The 17,725-nt window shown below is 43.6% G+C and overlaps 1 protein-coding gene across 1 annotated transcript in view; it reads left to right on the forward strand.

Moving 5' to 3' along the window:
- The window catches only part of MMP24 (matrix metallopeptidase 24), a 131,481-nt gene that overhangs the window by 91,801 nt on the left and 21,955 nt on the right, over window positions 1-17,725 (forward strand). The window contains exons 5-6 of the mRNA XM_029612598.1: window positions 5,584-5,745; window positions 8,601-8,815. Of these exons, the coding sequence (XP_029468458.1) occupies window positions 5,584-5,745; window positions 8,601-8,815 (377 nt within the window). The remainder of the gene's footprint in view (window positions 1-5,583; window positions 5,746-8,600; window positions 8,816-17,725) is intronic.

A 17,725-nucleotide genomic window follows, 5' to 3' on the forward strand; every position in this document is an offset into this window, starting at 1 on the left:
TGACAGCCGCCACTCCTGTCAAAAAGAAGGCACTAGGGACGCGCTAGTGTCCCTAGCGCCTCTTTTTACTGCGGGCCCTCATTTAAATACTTGATTGCGTGCCCAGGAGAGTGGCCTGTGCGCGCGTTGAGAGAGCAGATGCTCGCCTTAGAGCGCCGGCCCTCCCGCAGGATTTACTGTATCTGCCCATCAGCTTGGAGTATCCTGTTTAATTAATTTGCTTATATACTTTTTCATTGTGAGGTTCTCATCGAGCTTTATTCCTAAGTCCCGTACATGATTTGAGGGAGTGATGTTAAAGAATCCCAGGTCAAGGGTTGGCGGCTTGATTATCGTGGTATTTCTCCGTAACCATACAATTTCTGTTTTTATAGGCTTTAATGTTAGTTTCAGTTGAGAAAGTTTGTTGTATTGCTTTCATGTACATTGACAGCGAGTTGACGTGGTTTTTTCAAATGTTTAGTCGAAGGGGATATAGAGTTGAATGTCGTCTGCATATAGGAAGAAGTTGATTCCTAGGTTTGCTAGTAGTGTACATAGGGGCTGCAATAAATGTTGAATAGTGTAGCCAAGAGTGCTGAGCCTTGGGGAACACCTGTATCAATTGGGAAGGTGTCAGAAATCTGATTGCTCAGTTTGACTTGGAATGTCCTATCAGACTGAAGAGAACCATTTGTTTATATTTCCATCTATTCCTATTTTTCTCATCTGTTAGCAGAGCAGAGTATGGTCAACTGTGTCGAAGGCTGCTGTTAGATCAATTAGTACCAGGATATACGATTCATTGTTGTCAAACTGAGTAGGGTTTCTATTGAGTGATTTTTTTGTGAATCCGAATTGTTTTGGGAATAGTATATTATTGTCTTCTAGATGGCTCTCTAATTGTGATAACACTGCTTTTTCTAGAATTTTAGCAATGAAAAGTAAGTTGGATATTGGGCGATAATTATCCCAATCATCAGTTTTGCATGTTTTATTTTTTAGAATTGGTTTGATCGCGGCTTGTTTAGCATTGGCAGGGTCCCACCCTTCTGCAAGTGAGTGGTTTATTATGGTTGTCATTGTCGGGGTGATTATGCTGTTTATTGTTTTCAAGGCACTTGCAGGGATAGGGTCTAGTGGGTGGATTGCAGGCTTGATTTATGATTTGGTTTATTTCTAATTTAGATACTTCGTCAAATATATTCCATTTTGCTTGCCCAAGTTTTTCTTCAGGCTCATTTGTTTGCAAGCAGGTGGAGAATTGTGTTATTTAACAGCGAAGTGGCATATTCATTGCAGGAGTTCTTTGGAAAGTCGTAGCTATTTGATGTTGAGGAGGATGGGTCCCTGATTAAGTTTTCAACTTTTTTGAAGAGTAATTTGGAATTAAATATTACACCATGAATCTGTTTTGCGTAGTAGTCTTTTTTTTTTCGCTTCATTGATTTGCTCACAATATTTTGTTAATAGGGGTTTGTATTTTTCTAGAGATTCTGTAGATTAGTGTTTCTGCCATTGTTTTTCAGATTTTCCCAGGGTCTGTTTATTGTTTCTTAGTTCTTCGCTGTACCAGGGTTTCTTTTGTTTAGCTGTATTGCCTTCATTCTGGATTTTCTGGATTGGGCTTATCAGCTGTTTCATTGGTGATTTTATTCCAGGGGTCAAAAGATGAGAAGGCATTCTTGTGATCAAAATCAGTTAATTGATTTTTAATTGATTTTTCCAGTAATTTCAGTTCTATCTTTTTTCTGTAGGTAAAAGATTGATTATTATTTGAGATTGTTTGCTGTGTGATGCGGAGGGTTATTTCTGCTTTTATTAGTTGGTGATCCGACCAGGGCAGTATGTTGTGCTAAGGACTGAGTACGCAGTTATTGTGATTAGCAAACATTAAGTCAAGGATGTGTCCTGCTTTATGAGTGGGGTTGGTTGTATTGTAACCAAAACTACAAAATTTATTACATTTAATTAATATTTAATTAATATTGGTGTGGCCAATTGTATTGATATAAAGAGTTACCAGCAAACCATTTTTGATATTTTGTACTTGTATTGTAACCAACCCATTGGTTCCATAGTATCCAGAAAGATTTCACATGATGTAGTTTTAGGAATACTGTCCACATGTAGGTTAAAGTCTCCTACAATTAGGGTTGATTCGGGGGCAGGAAATGCTTTAGTGAAAATTTTGATTAGTGGTGAACAATCTTTTTGGAGTGTTCCAGGTGGGCAGTAGACCAAACCAATATGTAGTTGTGGTGATTTTAGTATTGCCACTTCGTAGGGAGGGGTAGTATCAGCTTTGTAGGGTTTAAGTTTAAGTTCTTTTTTACAAATTGGGGTAGATTTTTTAAAAAAGCATGATCGCGTACTTTTGTTTGCGCAGCAGGCGCAAACAAAAGTACGCTGGATTTTATAAGATACGCGCATATATCCTCTAAAATCCTGGATCAGCGAGCGCAAGGCTGCCGATTTTGGGCAGCCTGTGCGCACCGAGCCGCGCAGCCTACCTCCGTTCCCTCCGAGGACGCTCCGAAATCGGAGCGGCCTCGGAGGGAACTTCCTTTCGCCCTCCCCTCACCTTCCCCTCCCTTCCCCTACCTAACCCACCCCCCTGGCCCTATCTAAACCCCCCCCTTACCTTTGTCCCTAGATTTACGCCTGCGAGAAGCAGATGTAAATCTACGCGCGCCAGCGGACTGCTGGCGCGCCGTCTTCCGACCCGGGGGCTGGTCTGGATGCCTGGACCACGCCCCCAGGCCACCGCCATGCCCCCGGTCCCGCCCCCGAAATGCCGCCCCCCCCCGCCATGCCCCCGGTCCCGCCCTTGACACGCCCCCGACACACCCCCTTCGAAAAACCCCGGGACCTACGCGCGTCCCGGGGCTCTGCGCGCGCCGGCGGCCTATACAAAATAGGTGCGCCGGCGCACAAGGCCCTGCTCGCGTAAATCCGGGCGGATTTACGCGAGCAGGGCTTTTAAAATCCGCCCGATTATTAATAGACCCCCCACCTTTACGCTTGTGTCTGGGGAAGTGAAATAAATCATAGTTAGGATTGTCAATTTGATTTAGGAGAACATTATCATTGTCTTTCAGCCATGTTTCAGTAATGCAGAATATAGTGGGATTTAGTTCCTCTGGTAGATCATTTATCAGCTATATTTTCTTTGACAGTGATTGGACATTTAGTAAGAGGAGAGAGAACATAAGGCAGGGAGATATTACAGGGGAGTTGTTACTTGTCTTGGGATAAATCAGGTTTTCGCTCTTTCTTTGAGTTTTGATGCTTTCTGAAGATTTTCATGGTTTTCCTGACCTGAGATGGTGTCAATGCATTGGGCTGGCTCCATTGTAGGATCTGTTTGGTAAGGGCTGTGTTCCAAATCTCCTTATTTCAGGTGTTGCTTCAGCCGTGACTTCATGGATGCACAAAGGGGCAAGCTCTTTTGTCGCGCTGCTTCGTGCATGCACCAAGGGTGGCATCTCTGGCGTTGCTGCCGCTCCGATAAGGAGGACGCCTGTGTTGGAGGTGGGCGGGTGACGTGCGATGGGTGGGCAGAGGGAGGGACCGTCTCTCTGGCGCTGGCTTCAACCTGTGAAACCTTTATCTACCTGTGGTAAAATAGAATCAATTAAGTCTTCCATAATGGTCTCTGTACTATAACCCTTGCAAAAGCCGACTTGAGCAGGGTCTAATGTATTCAATTTTTCCACAAAATCAGACAACTGAGAGGTCACTGCTCTTTCCAACACTTTAGCTTCAAAAGGTAATTTAGCAACCGGTCTATAGTTGGAGCATATCCTAGGATCCAAGTCTGCATTTTTTTTTAAATGGGAGTCCCACACAATTCTTCAATTGCTCAGGATCTAAACTTTCTGCAGGAGAAGGATTGATCACTTTTCCTAGACCTTTTAGTATCGAGTCAGGTAAAAAATCAATTAGATATGATGGACAAGTTTCTAGTTTGTTTACACAGTTTCTAGTGGATGAGCCATACTAACTTATGTCTTTCTGTATACAGAAATGCGTCACATCCAGGAATGGGATGTATAATTGTTTCCAGTTCTGTGCAACAGAATAAGCATTTGTCTGTTTTATCAGTTTTTTTCTATGCTGGCTGTGAACTATCCATCATCCTGTGCTACAATTATCAATCTCATATCTTTAAGTTTAAATTCTCCTTAATCCTTCCTGTGCCAGGTTGTGATCTACATGTGGTTACCGAAGTAACTCTCTGTATTTCCCACTGCCTTTGTGTGTCAGCCAATTGTTTTTCCTTGTTTGCTGGTCCATTTCTTTAAACAGATTTTTTTTTCTTGATTTGCAAATTTTGTTGCCTCTTTCCCCACGCGGCCTGATAGATACTTACTCATTCCTTCTAATAATCAGAATGCTTGTCCAAGTTCAAAATAGAGACCAGTTTTGTCCACTCACTTTCATCCATCAGCACTTTTTGAACATTCAGGTTTAATGATGATGTTAGTATGTGCAACCTATTTTTACAAGACCCATATACAACCTTCAGCTCTTGGGATGTAAAATCTTGGCATACACTCTTTCTTATAGATTATCTGGTAGACATTGAGGACTTTTCTTGTTCCTATGTTAAACTTGTCAAGATTTTTCTGGGGCCAGTCTATGATTCCAAAGTTATATGAAAGTGCAGGATTGTAAATTGATTGATGGCTTGCTGTGCTGTTAAAGCACTTTTCAATATTAGTTTCAGTCTCTTCTAGTACTCTTTGCTGATCTTTTCTTTCAGTAATTTATATTCGATTGTTGCACCTTTCTCTTTGGTGTTGGTTCTGAGTTGAGGCTATGGTACAGGTCCTAAATTTAAGATGTGGTGTTGGATCCTGAGTGTTGGTGCTAGATAGAAGCTTTGGTGTGGGTTGTCAGACAATTTGTGGTGAAGATTGAGATTGTAATATAGGTCCTGAATTGAAGATGCTGTGCACGTCCTTTGTTGAGGCTATGGTATTGATCCTAGGACGAAGTTGTGATGTGGGTTCTGGGATGATGATATAGTGAGAGTTCTGGGTTGTGACTGTGGAACAGGTTCTAGATTGAGTTTGGTGTGGATCCTGAGATGAGGGTATGGATAAGATATTGGAAATGGGTCCTGGAATAAGACTGTAGTGTGAGTGTTACTGTGAGGGTGTAATGTGGATCCTGAAATTTATTTGTGGTGTGGATTCTGCAGTGAGATTGGGATAAGGTTGTGATTTGGGACTTGAGTTGAAGCTATGGTTTAGTTCTTAGGTGAAGCTATAACATGGGTGCTGGATTGAGGCTATGCTTTCAGTCCTTGAATATAGCTGTGGTATGGGTCCTTATGACAGTCTTGCATTTCCTGATTTGACATAGTAGTTCAGCGAGGCTATCATGTATCTTATTCTGCTCAGCTACCAGCAAATCTGTCATGATGTGCTCTTTATAAACTGGATAATGCTACTTGTTAGGCAGAGTAATATATAATGTCATTAACTTCTGAAGTCACAATAGGCTAGGGTCTTCGAGGTCAAGTCCAATGAGAAATATAAAGCAAGGCAGTTTTTGCTGAAATTCTTTTACAATATATCTGTCTTTTCTCCTTAGGTAATGACCTGTTTCTGGTGGCTGTGCATGAGCTGGGCCATGCCTTGGGCCTGGAGCATTCCAATGACCCCAGTGCCATTATGGCTCCTTTTTACCAGTATATGGAGACACATAACTTCAAATTGCCACAAGATGATCTGCAAGGAATTCAGAAAATCTATGGTCAGTGACACTGTGTTATAAATGTTATATCCTGTCTTCTAAGGAGGTCAGACTTTTATATGGTAATGATTTGATGATGAGATATATGCCGTGTAATATCTCTTGTGCCAGTGGAACACACAGCTGCTTGAGATTATGCATTTATAACAACAGATTTTACATGAAAAATGACATTCTGAGGTAAAAATAATATACACATTGTTGTGATAGTTACATGCACTGTTGTGATGCCAACAAGAAAACTTTGCAACTTGGAATTCATATGTCATTAGACCTATTGTAACATGTTTCATGTCGGCATGGTCCGCCTGTATCAACACAGTACTATCTGCCAACAAACAGTAACAGCCCTACCTATGACAAGGAATACCACAAATATTACACTAGAATCTAAAGTATCAATACACCTCCTATCAGGAAAACAGAACATGCCCAGATCCCTACAGAGAAACCACATGCTAACAGAATGCTTCTCAGTCTTTGCGTGCAGAACACAAACCCTCACCAAATACAGAATAAAGCAAACCATAAAGTATAAATAGAAATGTGCAGACAGAAGCTGAACTGTAAAACACAACATGCCAAACTCTATGCAATGCAACAATGGAAAACAAAAATGTCAAGATATATAAATCATTAATCATAATAGTAAAATCATACTAATAAAAGAATTTCAAAACAGCTGATGAATAGAATATCCAATAATTAAAGACTTGTGCAAATTTTGAAAGCTTTCCCAAACACCAATGAAATATTTCAAAACAGCAAACACACAAACACCACCCAATATTTAAAAATAAGGATAAACAATCTCCCACACTCTATACCTGGGGACTTTTGATTTTCAGTCTGAGCTTGTAATGGATTAATGGGAGGAGGCGGTGGCTGCAATACAAAGACTTTCTCTTCTCGCTCATATATACAGGCTCCAACACAGGCATACTCACTTACTCATACATACACTCTCTCCCCCACATTCTCTCTCACACATACACACACATATGCTCTCTCCTCCGTATGCTCTCACATATACATACACTTGCTCTCTCCCCCCTACATGCTCTTTCTCTCACATACACATACACACATGCTCTCTCTCCCCCTCATGCTCTTTCAAACACCAATGCTCTCTCTCCCCCACAGGCTCTCACCTCACACACTTGCTCTTCCTCACATGCTCCCTCACATACTCTTTTTTTTCCTCCACATGCTCTCTCTCCCCATATGCTCTCATATACACATGTTCACACGCATATACTCTTTTTTTTTTTTTACTCTCCCTCCTAGGTGTAGGCAGTAGCAGCAGCTTTCTTCTTGGACTTCCATGGCATCAGGAGTCCTCCACTGTCTTCCTCGTTCAGTAGAGATGCTGCCTCTCTCCTGCTGCGTTGCCCAGCCGATCCTGCCTCTCTCCTTCCACGTGGTCCAGCCGATCACATCTCTCTCCTGCTGTGCGGCCCGGCCGATCACACCTCTCTCCTGCTGCCCGGCCAATCGCTGCCTCTTTCCTGCCACGTGGTCCAGCCAATCGCACCTCTCTCCTGCTGCGCGGCCCGGCCAATCGCTGCCTCTCTCCTGCCATGCAGCTCAGCCAATTGCTGCCTCTCTTCAACCACGCGGCCCAGCTGATGCTGCAATTGACCCTCTCAGTCTTTTCTTCCAGCCTCGATAATTGGGCATCCTCCTTCCTGCCCACCTGGGCCCACAGCACATTTCCTCTTCCGGTCCTCGAGGGCTGGAAGGAAGAGGTCCAATTGCCTAGGTCCTGCAGCTGCCACCAGTGTCGGGAATCGGGACAAAGTTTTTTCACAATTCTGAGCAGGTCCGATGGAAGCAGTAGGTGTCTGCTGGGTCGCCCCCAAACCTGTGGCACCTTAGGCAATCGCCTAGTTCACTTAGTGCTTCCACTAGCCCTGAGTGCAGGGAAAAGAAGTGACACCAGGGCTGTCCCAGTAAAGTATCTACAAGCAGTTTATTTCTTATTCGCAAGCAGTGGGGTGAAACCAGGACTTGATCAGACTGCTCTGAAAAAAATGGAGTTAGCAGCAGACCTAGAGATTTACCCAGAGCTAGGAATCCCATCACTTCAGAAGTAAAACTGGAGCATAATGCTTCATATCCCAGAAGTATGCTCTGATGCATATGTGCTTAACTTACTTATTTTCCTAAGGTAAGCAATACTCTAGAATCAGAAGGTTATAATGCAAAAGACCAGCTCTAGCCCAGATATGGTTGATGTCCCAAACAATTAAATAATAAAGGTGCTCTGACAGTTACATTCAAAATAAAACAGCTGGAATAGCCACATTAGGAGTTAATATAGGATCTTCTTTTTAATAAAATGCCATCCATTCACCACTCGCTATTTATTTTATATAATCTTATCCTCTTTACATATGTATTTACAGTGAGGCTGATATTCAGCGCCACTTAGCCAGATAAGATCAGACTGGTTCTCTAAGTGCCTACTCTTCAGCCCGCACAAATCCAGCCAATATATTCCAGCCCAAGGTACACATGTGCTCTGCGTCTGAATATTGGCTTATTATGTGGCTGAAAGTACATAATGGTGAAATACATAATGGTGAAAAATCTGTGTATATATTTTTGAAACTGCATGTGCATAGTTTCTCCCCTGGAAGCACACATAGTTCTGCCCCCAGAATGCTTCTTTTTTTTTTTTACTGCGTCTAGATATACGCGCGTTGTGGAAGTACCTGTCTAGTTTTAACCAGTTGAAGTTCTATTTGAGCGCATTTGGCTGTTCTACCCGCGTACCTCCATTTTCGCCTGCGTGGCTCCTGACTAAGCCTTTGAAAATGTAATGGACTCCTTTGCGTTATTTTTATGTGCAGGCCCTCCCGCCGAGACACTGGAGCCTACAAGGCCATTGCCAACGCTGCCTGTCCGCAGAATCCATTCGACCTCTGAAAGGAAGCATGAACGGCAGCCTCGACCCCCGCGGCCTCCCTTAGGGGATAAGCCGTCGACACCGGGATCCAAACCCAATATTTGCGATGGAAATTTCAACACCGTGGCTCTTTTCCGAGGAGAAATGTTTGTCTTCAAGGTATGAGAGCCAGGAATGTGGTGCCCTGCGCAAGAATTGCTTTTATCTCACTATATTAATTTGGTTTTTACTTATTTATCTGTACGTCAAGTGTGTAACGTAGGCCTGTGTCACGCAGTGGCAGTCATGAGACATAGGTTTCTCTATCCGAACCAGCACGATCACTGTCTCTGCCGGATTACATCAAAAACTCCTTGAAATTGTTTTGTAATGAAGCCAGAAAAAAAAAGCAGTTTCTCTTCCTGTAGTAAAGCAAAGGCATTATGCAAAACCAAATCAGGAAACTTTCCTTCCTAGCCATGCCTTCAGTCTGGTTTTAGTGTGGCAAAGAGATGAATTTCCCTGCAAGCACAATTATAGGAAAGGCTGTATTACATATAATCAGGAGCTCTGATTTTCTGTTAAAACCGAAAAATCCCTATAAAACACCCCCCCGATGGAGAAATTGGATTTTTCAGTTCTAAACAAACCCCTCCCCCCCCAAACATTAGGACTACTGTAGCGAGCTCTGATGACATTGTGCGAGTCAAGAAGAAGCACAAAAGCAGCATTTGGTTGACGACATTGGAGCGGGAGCAGCAGGAAACCCAAGCCCCACTGGCCCAAGAAGCGGTGCCGTGGAAAGAGGTCTGATAGGTGGAATATAAATCAAATAATAACAAATAAGAGTGGAAGAGGACCCCAGGACAGCCAGAAGAATGCATCCAGCCAATGGCCAAAGAGTGGAAATGTGTGTGTTTTTATGTGTGATGGAGAAAGCATGAGAGAGAGAGAGAGAATGTATGTGTGTGTTTGAGTGAAGGAGCTTGAATGAGTGGGTGCATGCGAGGGAGGAAGTGTGAGAGAGAAGGAGTGTGTGTGAGAATGAGTGAGAGAGAGAGCACGTGAGAGAAGGAGTATGAGTGAAAGGGAGGGAGGTAGAGAACATGTGTCAGTGAGAGGGAGCCTGTGTGTGAGAATGAATATGTATGTATTAGAGCAGCGGTTCTCAACCGGTGTGTCGCAACACACCAGTGTGTTGCCAAGCACTGGCAGGTGTGTCGCGGCTCCCGGTGTTCCACTGCCCCTCTTGTGCTTCCCTTCTTCTAGGGGTGGGGCTGAAAAATGGAGAGACGCTGCGCGCCACCGTTGGAGGCCAGGCCGGCAGGGCCGAAGAGTAGAGAGACCTGCGCACCGCTGCCAGAGGAGCCGAAGAATGAAGAGACGCTGCTCGCCACTGCTGGTGGCTGAAGACTGGAGAGACCTGTGCGCCGCCACCGGCGGGGCCAAAGAATGAAGAGACGCTGCGGGCCACTGCCGGCGGCTGAAGAGCGGAGAGACCTACGCGCTGCCACCGGCGGGGCCGAAGAATGAAGAAATGCTGCGCGCCGCTGCCAGCGGCTGAAGAGTGCAGAGACCCTGTGCACCGTGGGAGGCGGCTGGAGAGACGTTGCACGCCGCCGGAGGTCAGGCCAGAGGCGGCTGAGAAGCAGAGGCCAGGCTTATTGGGTAAAACAATGAGAAGAGGATCCATGTGAGCTTGTGTGTGTGTGTGTGGTAGAATGGGTGCCTGGGTGCATGAGTGATAGCTTGTGTGCCTGTGGTAGAATGGGTTCCTGAGTGCATGAGTGAGAACTTGTGTGCCTGTGGTAGAATAGGTGCCTGGTGCATGAGTGAGAACTTGTGTGCCTGTGGTAGAATGGATGCCTGGGTGCATGAGAACTTGTGTGCCTGTGGTAGAATGGATGCCTGGGTGCATGAGAACTTGTGTGCCTGTGGTAGAATGGATGCCTGGGTGCATGAGAACTTGTGTGCCTGTGGTAGAATGGGTGCCTGGGTGCATGAGTGGGAGCTTTGTGTGTGTGTGTGTTAGAATGCATGCCTGGGTGCGTGAGTAGCAGATTTGTGTGTGTGTGTGTGGTGGAATGGGTACCTGGGTGCATGAGTGGGAGCTTTGTGTGTGTGTGTGTTAGAATGCATGCCTGGGTGCGTGAGTAGCAGATTTTTGTGTGTGTGTGTGTGGTAGAATGGGTGCCTGGGTGGTGAGTGGCAGCTCTGTGTGTGTGTGTGTGTGTGTAGAATGGGTGCCTGGGTGCATGAGTGACTGTGTTTGTGTGGTAGAATGGGTGCCTGGGTGCGTGAGTGGCAGCTTTGTGTGTGTGTGTGTGTGTGTGGTAGAATGGGTGCCTGGGTGTGTGAGTGGCAGCTTTGTGTGTGTGTTAGAATGCATGTCTGGGTGCGTGAGTAGCAGATTTGTGTGTGTGTGTGGTAGAATGGGTGCCTGGATTGTGAGTGGCAGCTTTGTGTGTGTGTGGTAGAATGGGTGCCTGGGTGTGTGAGTGGCAGCTTTGTGTGTGTGTTAGAATGCATGTCTGGGTGCGTGAGTAGCAGATTTGTGTGTGTGTGTGGTAGAATGGGTGCCTGGATTGTGAGTGGCAGCTTTGTGTGTGTGTGTGGTAGAATGGGTGCCTGGGTGCTTGAGTGAGAGCTTGTGTGTGTGGTATAATGGGTGCATGAGTGGCAGTGTGTGTGTGTGTGTGTGTGTGTGTGGTACAATGGGTGCCTGGGTACATGAGTGAGAGCTTGTGTGTGTGGTATAATGGGTGCATGAGTGGCAGTGTGTGTGTGTGTGTGTGTGGTACAATGGGTGCCTGGGTACATGAGTGAGAGCTTGTGTGTGTGGTACAGTGGGTGCATGAGTGGCAGTGTGTGTGTGTGTGTGGTAGAATGGGTGCCTGGGTGCATGAGTGGCTGTGTGTGTGTGGTAGAATGGGTGCCTGGGTGCATGAATGAGAGCTTGTGTGTGTGTGTTAGAATGGGTGCATGAGTGGGAGCTTTGTGTGTGTGTGTGGTAGAATGGGTGCCTGGGTGCGTGAGTGGCAGCTTTGTGTGTGTGTGGTAGAATGGGTGCCTGGATGCATGAGTGAGAGCTTGTATGTATGGTACAATGGTTGCATGAGTGGCAGTGTGTGTGTGTGTGTGTGTGTGGTACAATGGGTACCTGGGTCCATGAGTGGCTGTGTGTGTGTGGTAGAATGGGTGCCTGGGTGCATGAGTGAGAACTTGTGTGTGGTGGTACAATGGGTGCATGAGTGGCTGTGTGTGTGTGTGTGGTTGTAAGTGACAGAGTATGTGTGAGCTTGTATGTAAGTGACTGAGAGAGACTGGTCAGGGAGGTGACTGGTGTGTGTGAGAGAGAGACAAAGACTTGTCAGGGAGGTGACTGGTGTGTGTGTGTGTGTGTGTGTGTGTGTGTGAGAAAGACAGAGACTGGTCAGGGAGGTGACTGGTGTGTGTGTGTGTGTGTGAGAGTCAGAGACTGGTCACGGAGGTGATTGGTGTGTGTGTGAGGAAGAGATACCAGTTAGGGAAGTTACTGGTCTGTGTGAGACAGAGATTGGTTGTGACTGGTTGTGGGCCCTAAGGAAGAGGACTGTGAGGACATAGCTTCAGCAGCCACTGCTGCTTCTGGTGAGTGCTATTGGCCTGCAAGGGAAAGGAGTAGGAGACTTGCTGGAGAGGGTAAGAAAAGGCAGCTTTTTAAGTTTATTTTTCTTGATTGACTGCCATTTTAATTATTGGGTATTATGTGATGTGTCTGCTGTTTTGAAATATTTTATTGATATTTGGACAATTTTTAATAATTTGTATGAGTTTTTAGTTATTGGATGTTATTCTGTTCATCAGCAGTTTTGTAACATTTATTAGTATAGTTTTACAATTATTTCTAAGTGGGTATCTATCTATAGCAGCTTGGTTTGCTCTGTTTTCCTAATGGGAGGTGTATTAGTGTTTAGGGCCTGGTTAAATATTTGTAGTGGTAAATTACTATCTTTTCATAAGGAGGGGTATTGTGCTTGCCAGTAAAGAGAGTTTGTTTTGCTTTTACTGAGATGTCATCAGATCCAGAATATCTTTTTTTGTATGGTGAGCTGTACGGGTAATGACCTAGTTCTGCTCTGCACCCATTTTTAGGGGTCGACGGGGTTCCTGAGGATGCAGAATGTATATTTTCATTTTTCCCCATGACAGTCACATATTCAGTGTGTCACGCATGTGAGAACATCTGTCAGGTGTGTCCCGGCTGAAAAAAGGTTGAGAACCACTGGTCTAGAGAGTGTTTGTATATGAGAGTGACTATGAGAGTTTATGTGTCACCCTCCCACCTCCACTAATCTGCAACAATCTCAGGGTGACTAGAAATCAAAAGTTTCCAGATATAGATAGGAGGAATCTTTTATCCTTATTAGTTTTAATTATTGGTTATTAGCAATCACTAAAAATAATGGGATCCATTATACATAACCGGCTAACTAGCAGGGTATATTCAGTGGCACGGTTGCACTGCTGAATATAACCTGCTATCTCAAAGTTAACTGTTTATGTGTAACCTCCTAACTTTAGGACAACCTTATGTCCCAATCAGAGTAGCCACAGAAGATAACCAGCTAACTCCAAATATCAGAGTTAGCTGGTTAACTTATGCAGCTAACTCTGCTCCTCCCCAGAATACCTCCTGCCCACCCCTGGAATGCCCCCATCTTATCTGGCTAAATTCTAGCTGGATAAGGGACAAATATAGCAGGTAGGCCATTTAGACAGATAACCTTCCTCCCCAGTACAACCACACTCTCCCTTACCATTTCCAACTCAGTGCAACCATACCAATCTCTGAACACCATCTCAGGTGCTGACAGGCAGACACAAACTCCTAGAACAACTAGCATCTGCCTTTAAATTACTTTGCATCCACTGTGTGTACAAATAAGCAGCTGCACCATTAACTTCTTTCCTGCCATAGTTTTGCTTTATTTTCTGTTTTAGACATTTATGAAACCAATATTCAGCCACTATCCAGATGAGCAAATTAGCCAGATAAACTTATTATGGCTAACTTGGCTGCGATATTCCGTGGCGAGGCCATGCCACTGAATATATTCATCTATCTTATACTTAGCTGGATAGATTTATCTAGTTAACTATATGTAACCCCTGTGATGGCTGAACCCGGATAACAGTTCCAGAGGCCATATCTCACGTTTTATTTTTGAAGATGAACACTGTTACTATTCCACATGATGTATATCCAGGGTTTCCTTTCAAGACCCTCACATTGCTCTCAGATTTCCCATTTTCAAGCATTTTATACACAGCACTGATTATCACAGCTCAAAAAATAATAAAATCAACATGTAATAATTCATAAGGAGAGTTGTATGCTGGGTTCCAACATTTCTCTTTTACTGATAATGTGAAATTGATGATTTAGGATCGGATTTTAAAAGGGTTACGCGCACCGGGCCTATTTTAAAAAGACCCGGCGACGCGTGTAAAGCCCCGGGAATATTCATACAGCGCCACTTAGCCGGCTAAGTCGGAATTTTAACCAGCCAAGTGGCACTGAATATGGACTTTATATATGAAAATTTTGGCCAGGTAAGCTGGATAGGTTTATCCAACTAACTTGCTCAGCTGGATAGTGACTGATTACTGGCATCATAGATCTCTCTCTCACTCTCTCTTTATATATATATATATATATATATATATATATAACAAAAATAGCAGCTACAAATAATTACACAAAAATGTGTTCTCAGATACTAATAGTTACTTACCAATAGAAAACACGAAAGAATTCTTTCCTGTGAAATAATGATACATTTTCTAACTATGGGCCCTATTTACTTAGCTTTTCCCCCATAATCTTAGTAAATCAGGCCCTATGTGTCTTATGTATGAAACTTTAAAACTGAATGAAAAAGCCAATTCATAGGCTGTAATGCTGCCTCACAAGGTGCTACAATGTCTCAGAAGTTGCAATACTACCACAAGGCTGTAATGTTGCCTTAAAGTGTAAAAATCTAAAAAGTTGCAGCACTGCCACAAAGGCAGATAAAAGTAAGTGCCCAATCATTACTGGCAACAATCAGCCTGCACAAGCCAAAGTGATGTTTTTAGTGAAAAATATAAAAAAAAAAAAATGTGGTAATGTCTGTGATCAGAGCGCTCAGTCTTTTGAAGCATGTGAATGAAGCCGATCCAGCAGCTGAAGTCAAGCATTAGCAGCGCTGATGTTTGTGCAGACATCTTGAGAAGTCTCCATGTGCATAGTGGATAAACTCTGCCTGAAATGTTCATGCTTGTGTGGAGTTTTGAGATCATTTTTTTTTAATGTTATCAGCAATTTGTCTCACATATTGTTTTTCCTCTTGATGAAGCCATGTCATGGATGAAGCAGGGGCCTTCATTGGGGTTTATTTTTGAAATGACCTCTACCATTTTGGGCACTATGATGACTTTACATTGATGAGCACTCACAGACATTACAACATTTCTTGATATTTTTCACTAAAAACACCACTTTGGCTTGTGCTGAGTGTTTGTTTCCAGTAATGATTAGACAGTTCTATTTGTCTCTATGGCACTGCTACAACTTTTGAGATATTGTTTGACTTTGTGAGGGAACGTTATATCTTTGTGACAGTGTTGCAACTTCTGAGACATTATTCACCTTATGAGGCAGTGTTACAGCCTTTTATGAACTGACTTTTCTTTTTCTTTCTTTTTATATTAATTTCAAAACAAACATCAAATACAGATATCATATTTGACAGAAAAAGTGCACATAGGAAAATAAAAAACATATCGATGAAAATAATAACAACAGGCAATTACAATGCACTATATGGACCACTATAATGGGGGGGAGATGATAATAGGCCTAATATACAATCCAAACAAAATATCTAAGCAAACATGAATATTTGAACAGTTCCCTTTGTGTGTGTGTGTGTGTATATATATATATATATATTTTTTTTTTTTTTTTTTTTTATATACCCTGTGTGGAGGGGGAAAAAAAACAAGAAAATGAAGAAGTCCCTCTTGATGATGGAGTTGTCTAGGTGACAAACTAAATAGATGAGCACTGCAGTGTGTGAAAGGTCTCTCTCTCTCTCTCTTGGAGAGCTTTCTCGGATGGTTTACTTGGTACTATACAGAAAGCTGGCTGGATTTCACTCTTTTACAGAAAGACCACGATCCACCAGTTTTTCTTTCCCAGTACCTGCCAGCAAAGGTTTATGCTTGACTTCAGCTGAAAGGCTGAAGAGATTAAGATGAGATACTGAATTTGGGGACAAAAGGCAAAGAAATAAACTTTCTCCCTTCTCCGCTAGAATACTCTCTGTGCAAAGTTTAGATTATTTAACTCCGTACCTGATTCACTAAGTGGTTTTTCCCATAGACACAAAATGGGAAAAAAGGCTTAATGAATCTGGCCCTCAGTCTCTTAGGAGGGTGATCCAGCCATGTGCTTCTGGGCTTGGATATCTCTGGAAAGGAAGTCTCTCAGCTTTTGACTCCTCTTCCCCTTGTTGGAATTTTACATGTAGCTTGGCTGTAAAACAAGAACAGCTGTCTGTCTGTTTCCTCAGAGCACAGACTTCTGTCTCTCCTTCTTGATTATTAGCACTTCAGGAGAATAACTGATTGCAGAGCTGCCAGATACACTCCTCTCTTCCTGGCTCCTAGCTGCAATTCCTGGCCATCCCCACCTCGCACACACAGACAGAACCAGCCAAATTGCACCTTTTCTACCTTAAATGGTCTCCTAGCTTTCCTTTGGCTTCCTTCTCAGCTGGCTATGTAGTGAAGGCTAAAAAGTAAAGCCCTTTTCCCAATTTGTTAACACTGTGAGTGCTGGATGCTGATTTTTACAGAACATTTGTCATTCACAGGAGAGCACACAAGGGTTTTGTCATATTTTTATATTCCTTTACCTTGACTGTGGCGACTTGTAGTCTCTGCAGGATTAAAACCCCTTTTGGGCAGATCCAAAACACATCACTTGGATCCAGACGCAGCTTGGTCCATATTGTAAGGCTCCAACACATAAGCTCGTGGGGACAAGAACTTAGTTTATAGTAGCTTGCTACAAGTATAAGACTCTATTTGTTTATTTATCTATTTATTTATTTTGTTAGTTGGTTATTTATTTAAGTGATTTACCTTGTTTGTGTATATATTTATTTATTTATTTATTTTTCATTTTTATATACCAATGTTCCTGTATACAATACATATCGCACCGGTTTACATGGAACTGAACTGTCGCCTCAGGGGCGGATACATTGGAACAGGTTGACAAAGAACTTTTAGGGAGACATTCATAAACACGATTAACTGCAATAAGGAACAAAATTATATATATATATAAAATGTATATATATATATATATATATATATATATATATATATATATATAAAATGTATATACCTCTGGCAGGAGCCTAAGAATATAAAAGTTGTAGCACGTCTTCTTTTAAGACTCTCTTGTCTATTTTAAAATTCCTACCCCCTACCCCAACCAGTAGCCTTCTCTTTGCAGGAAGTTCCTAACTGCACCCTGCATGCTGTTCCTGAAAAGACTTGGCAAGGGGGAGGGAATGACCAAAGATTTGCCTAAGGTGCCATATGTGCTTGCACCAACCCTGCAGGAAATGCTGCCAGCTGGGCTCCACATGGGTTCCTGCTTGTGCTAGTTCTGCTCAGCTCCATGCAGGCCTTTCCTCTGAACGATGACTGATCCTAGGGTGGTGCAGGACTCAGGGCACCCCCCAAAGACTGCAGAGGAAGGGGCTGTCCAGACTAATATTCACCCCCTCCCTCTGATCCTAGCCACCACTCTCTCCCTCCTCTCCCTTTCTCTCCAAGACCTTAGCAAGCACCCACCACCAAAGCCCCAGCAAACCCCCTGCTGTTCCTAAGCCCAGAATGCTGTGTGGCTGATCACACTGGGGCAGATTTTAAAAGCCCTACGAGCGCCGAGCCTATTTTGCATAGGCCCGGCGACGCGCGCAAACCCCGGGACGCGCGTATGTCCTGGGGCTTGGAAAAATGGGCGTGGGCATGGCCAGAGGCCTCCGT

The sequence above is a fragment of the Rhinatrema bivittatum genome, chromosome 8, assembly GCF_901001135.1.
Source record: "Rhinatrema bivittatum chromosome 8, aRhiBiv1.1, whole genome shotgun sequence".
NCBI classification, from domain to species: domain Eukaryota; kingdom Metazoa; phylum Chordata; class Amphibia; order Gymnophiona; family Rhinatrematidae; genus Rhinatrema; species Rhinatrema bivittatum.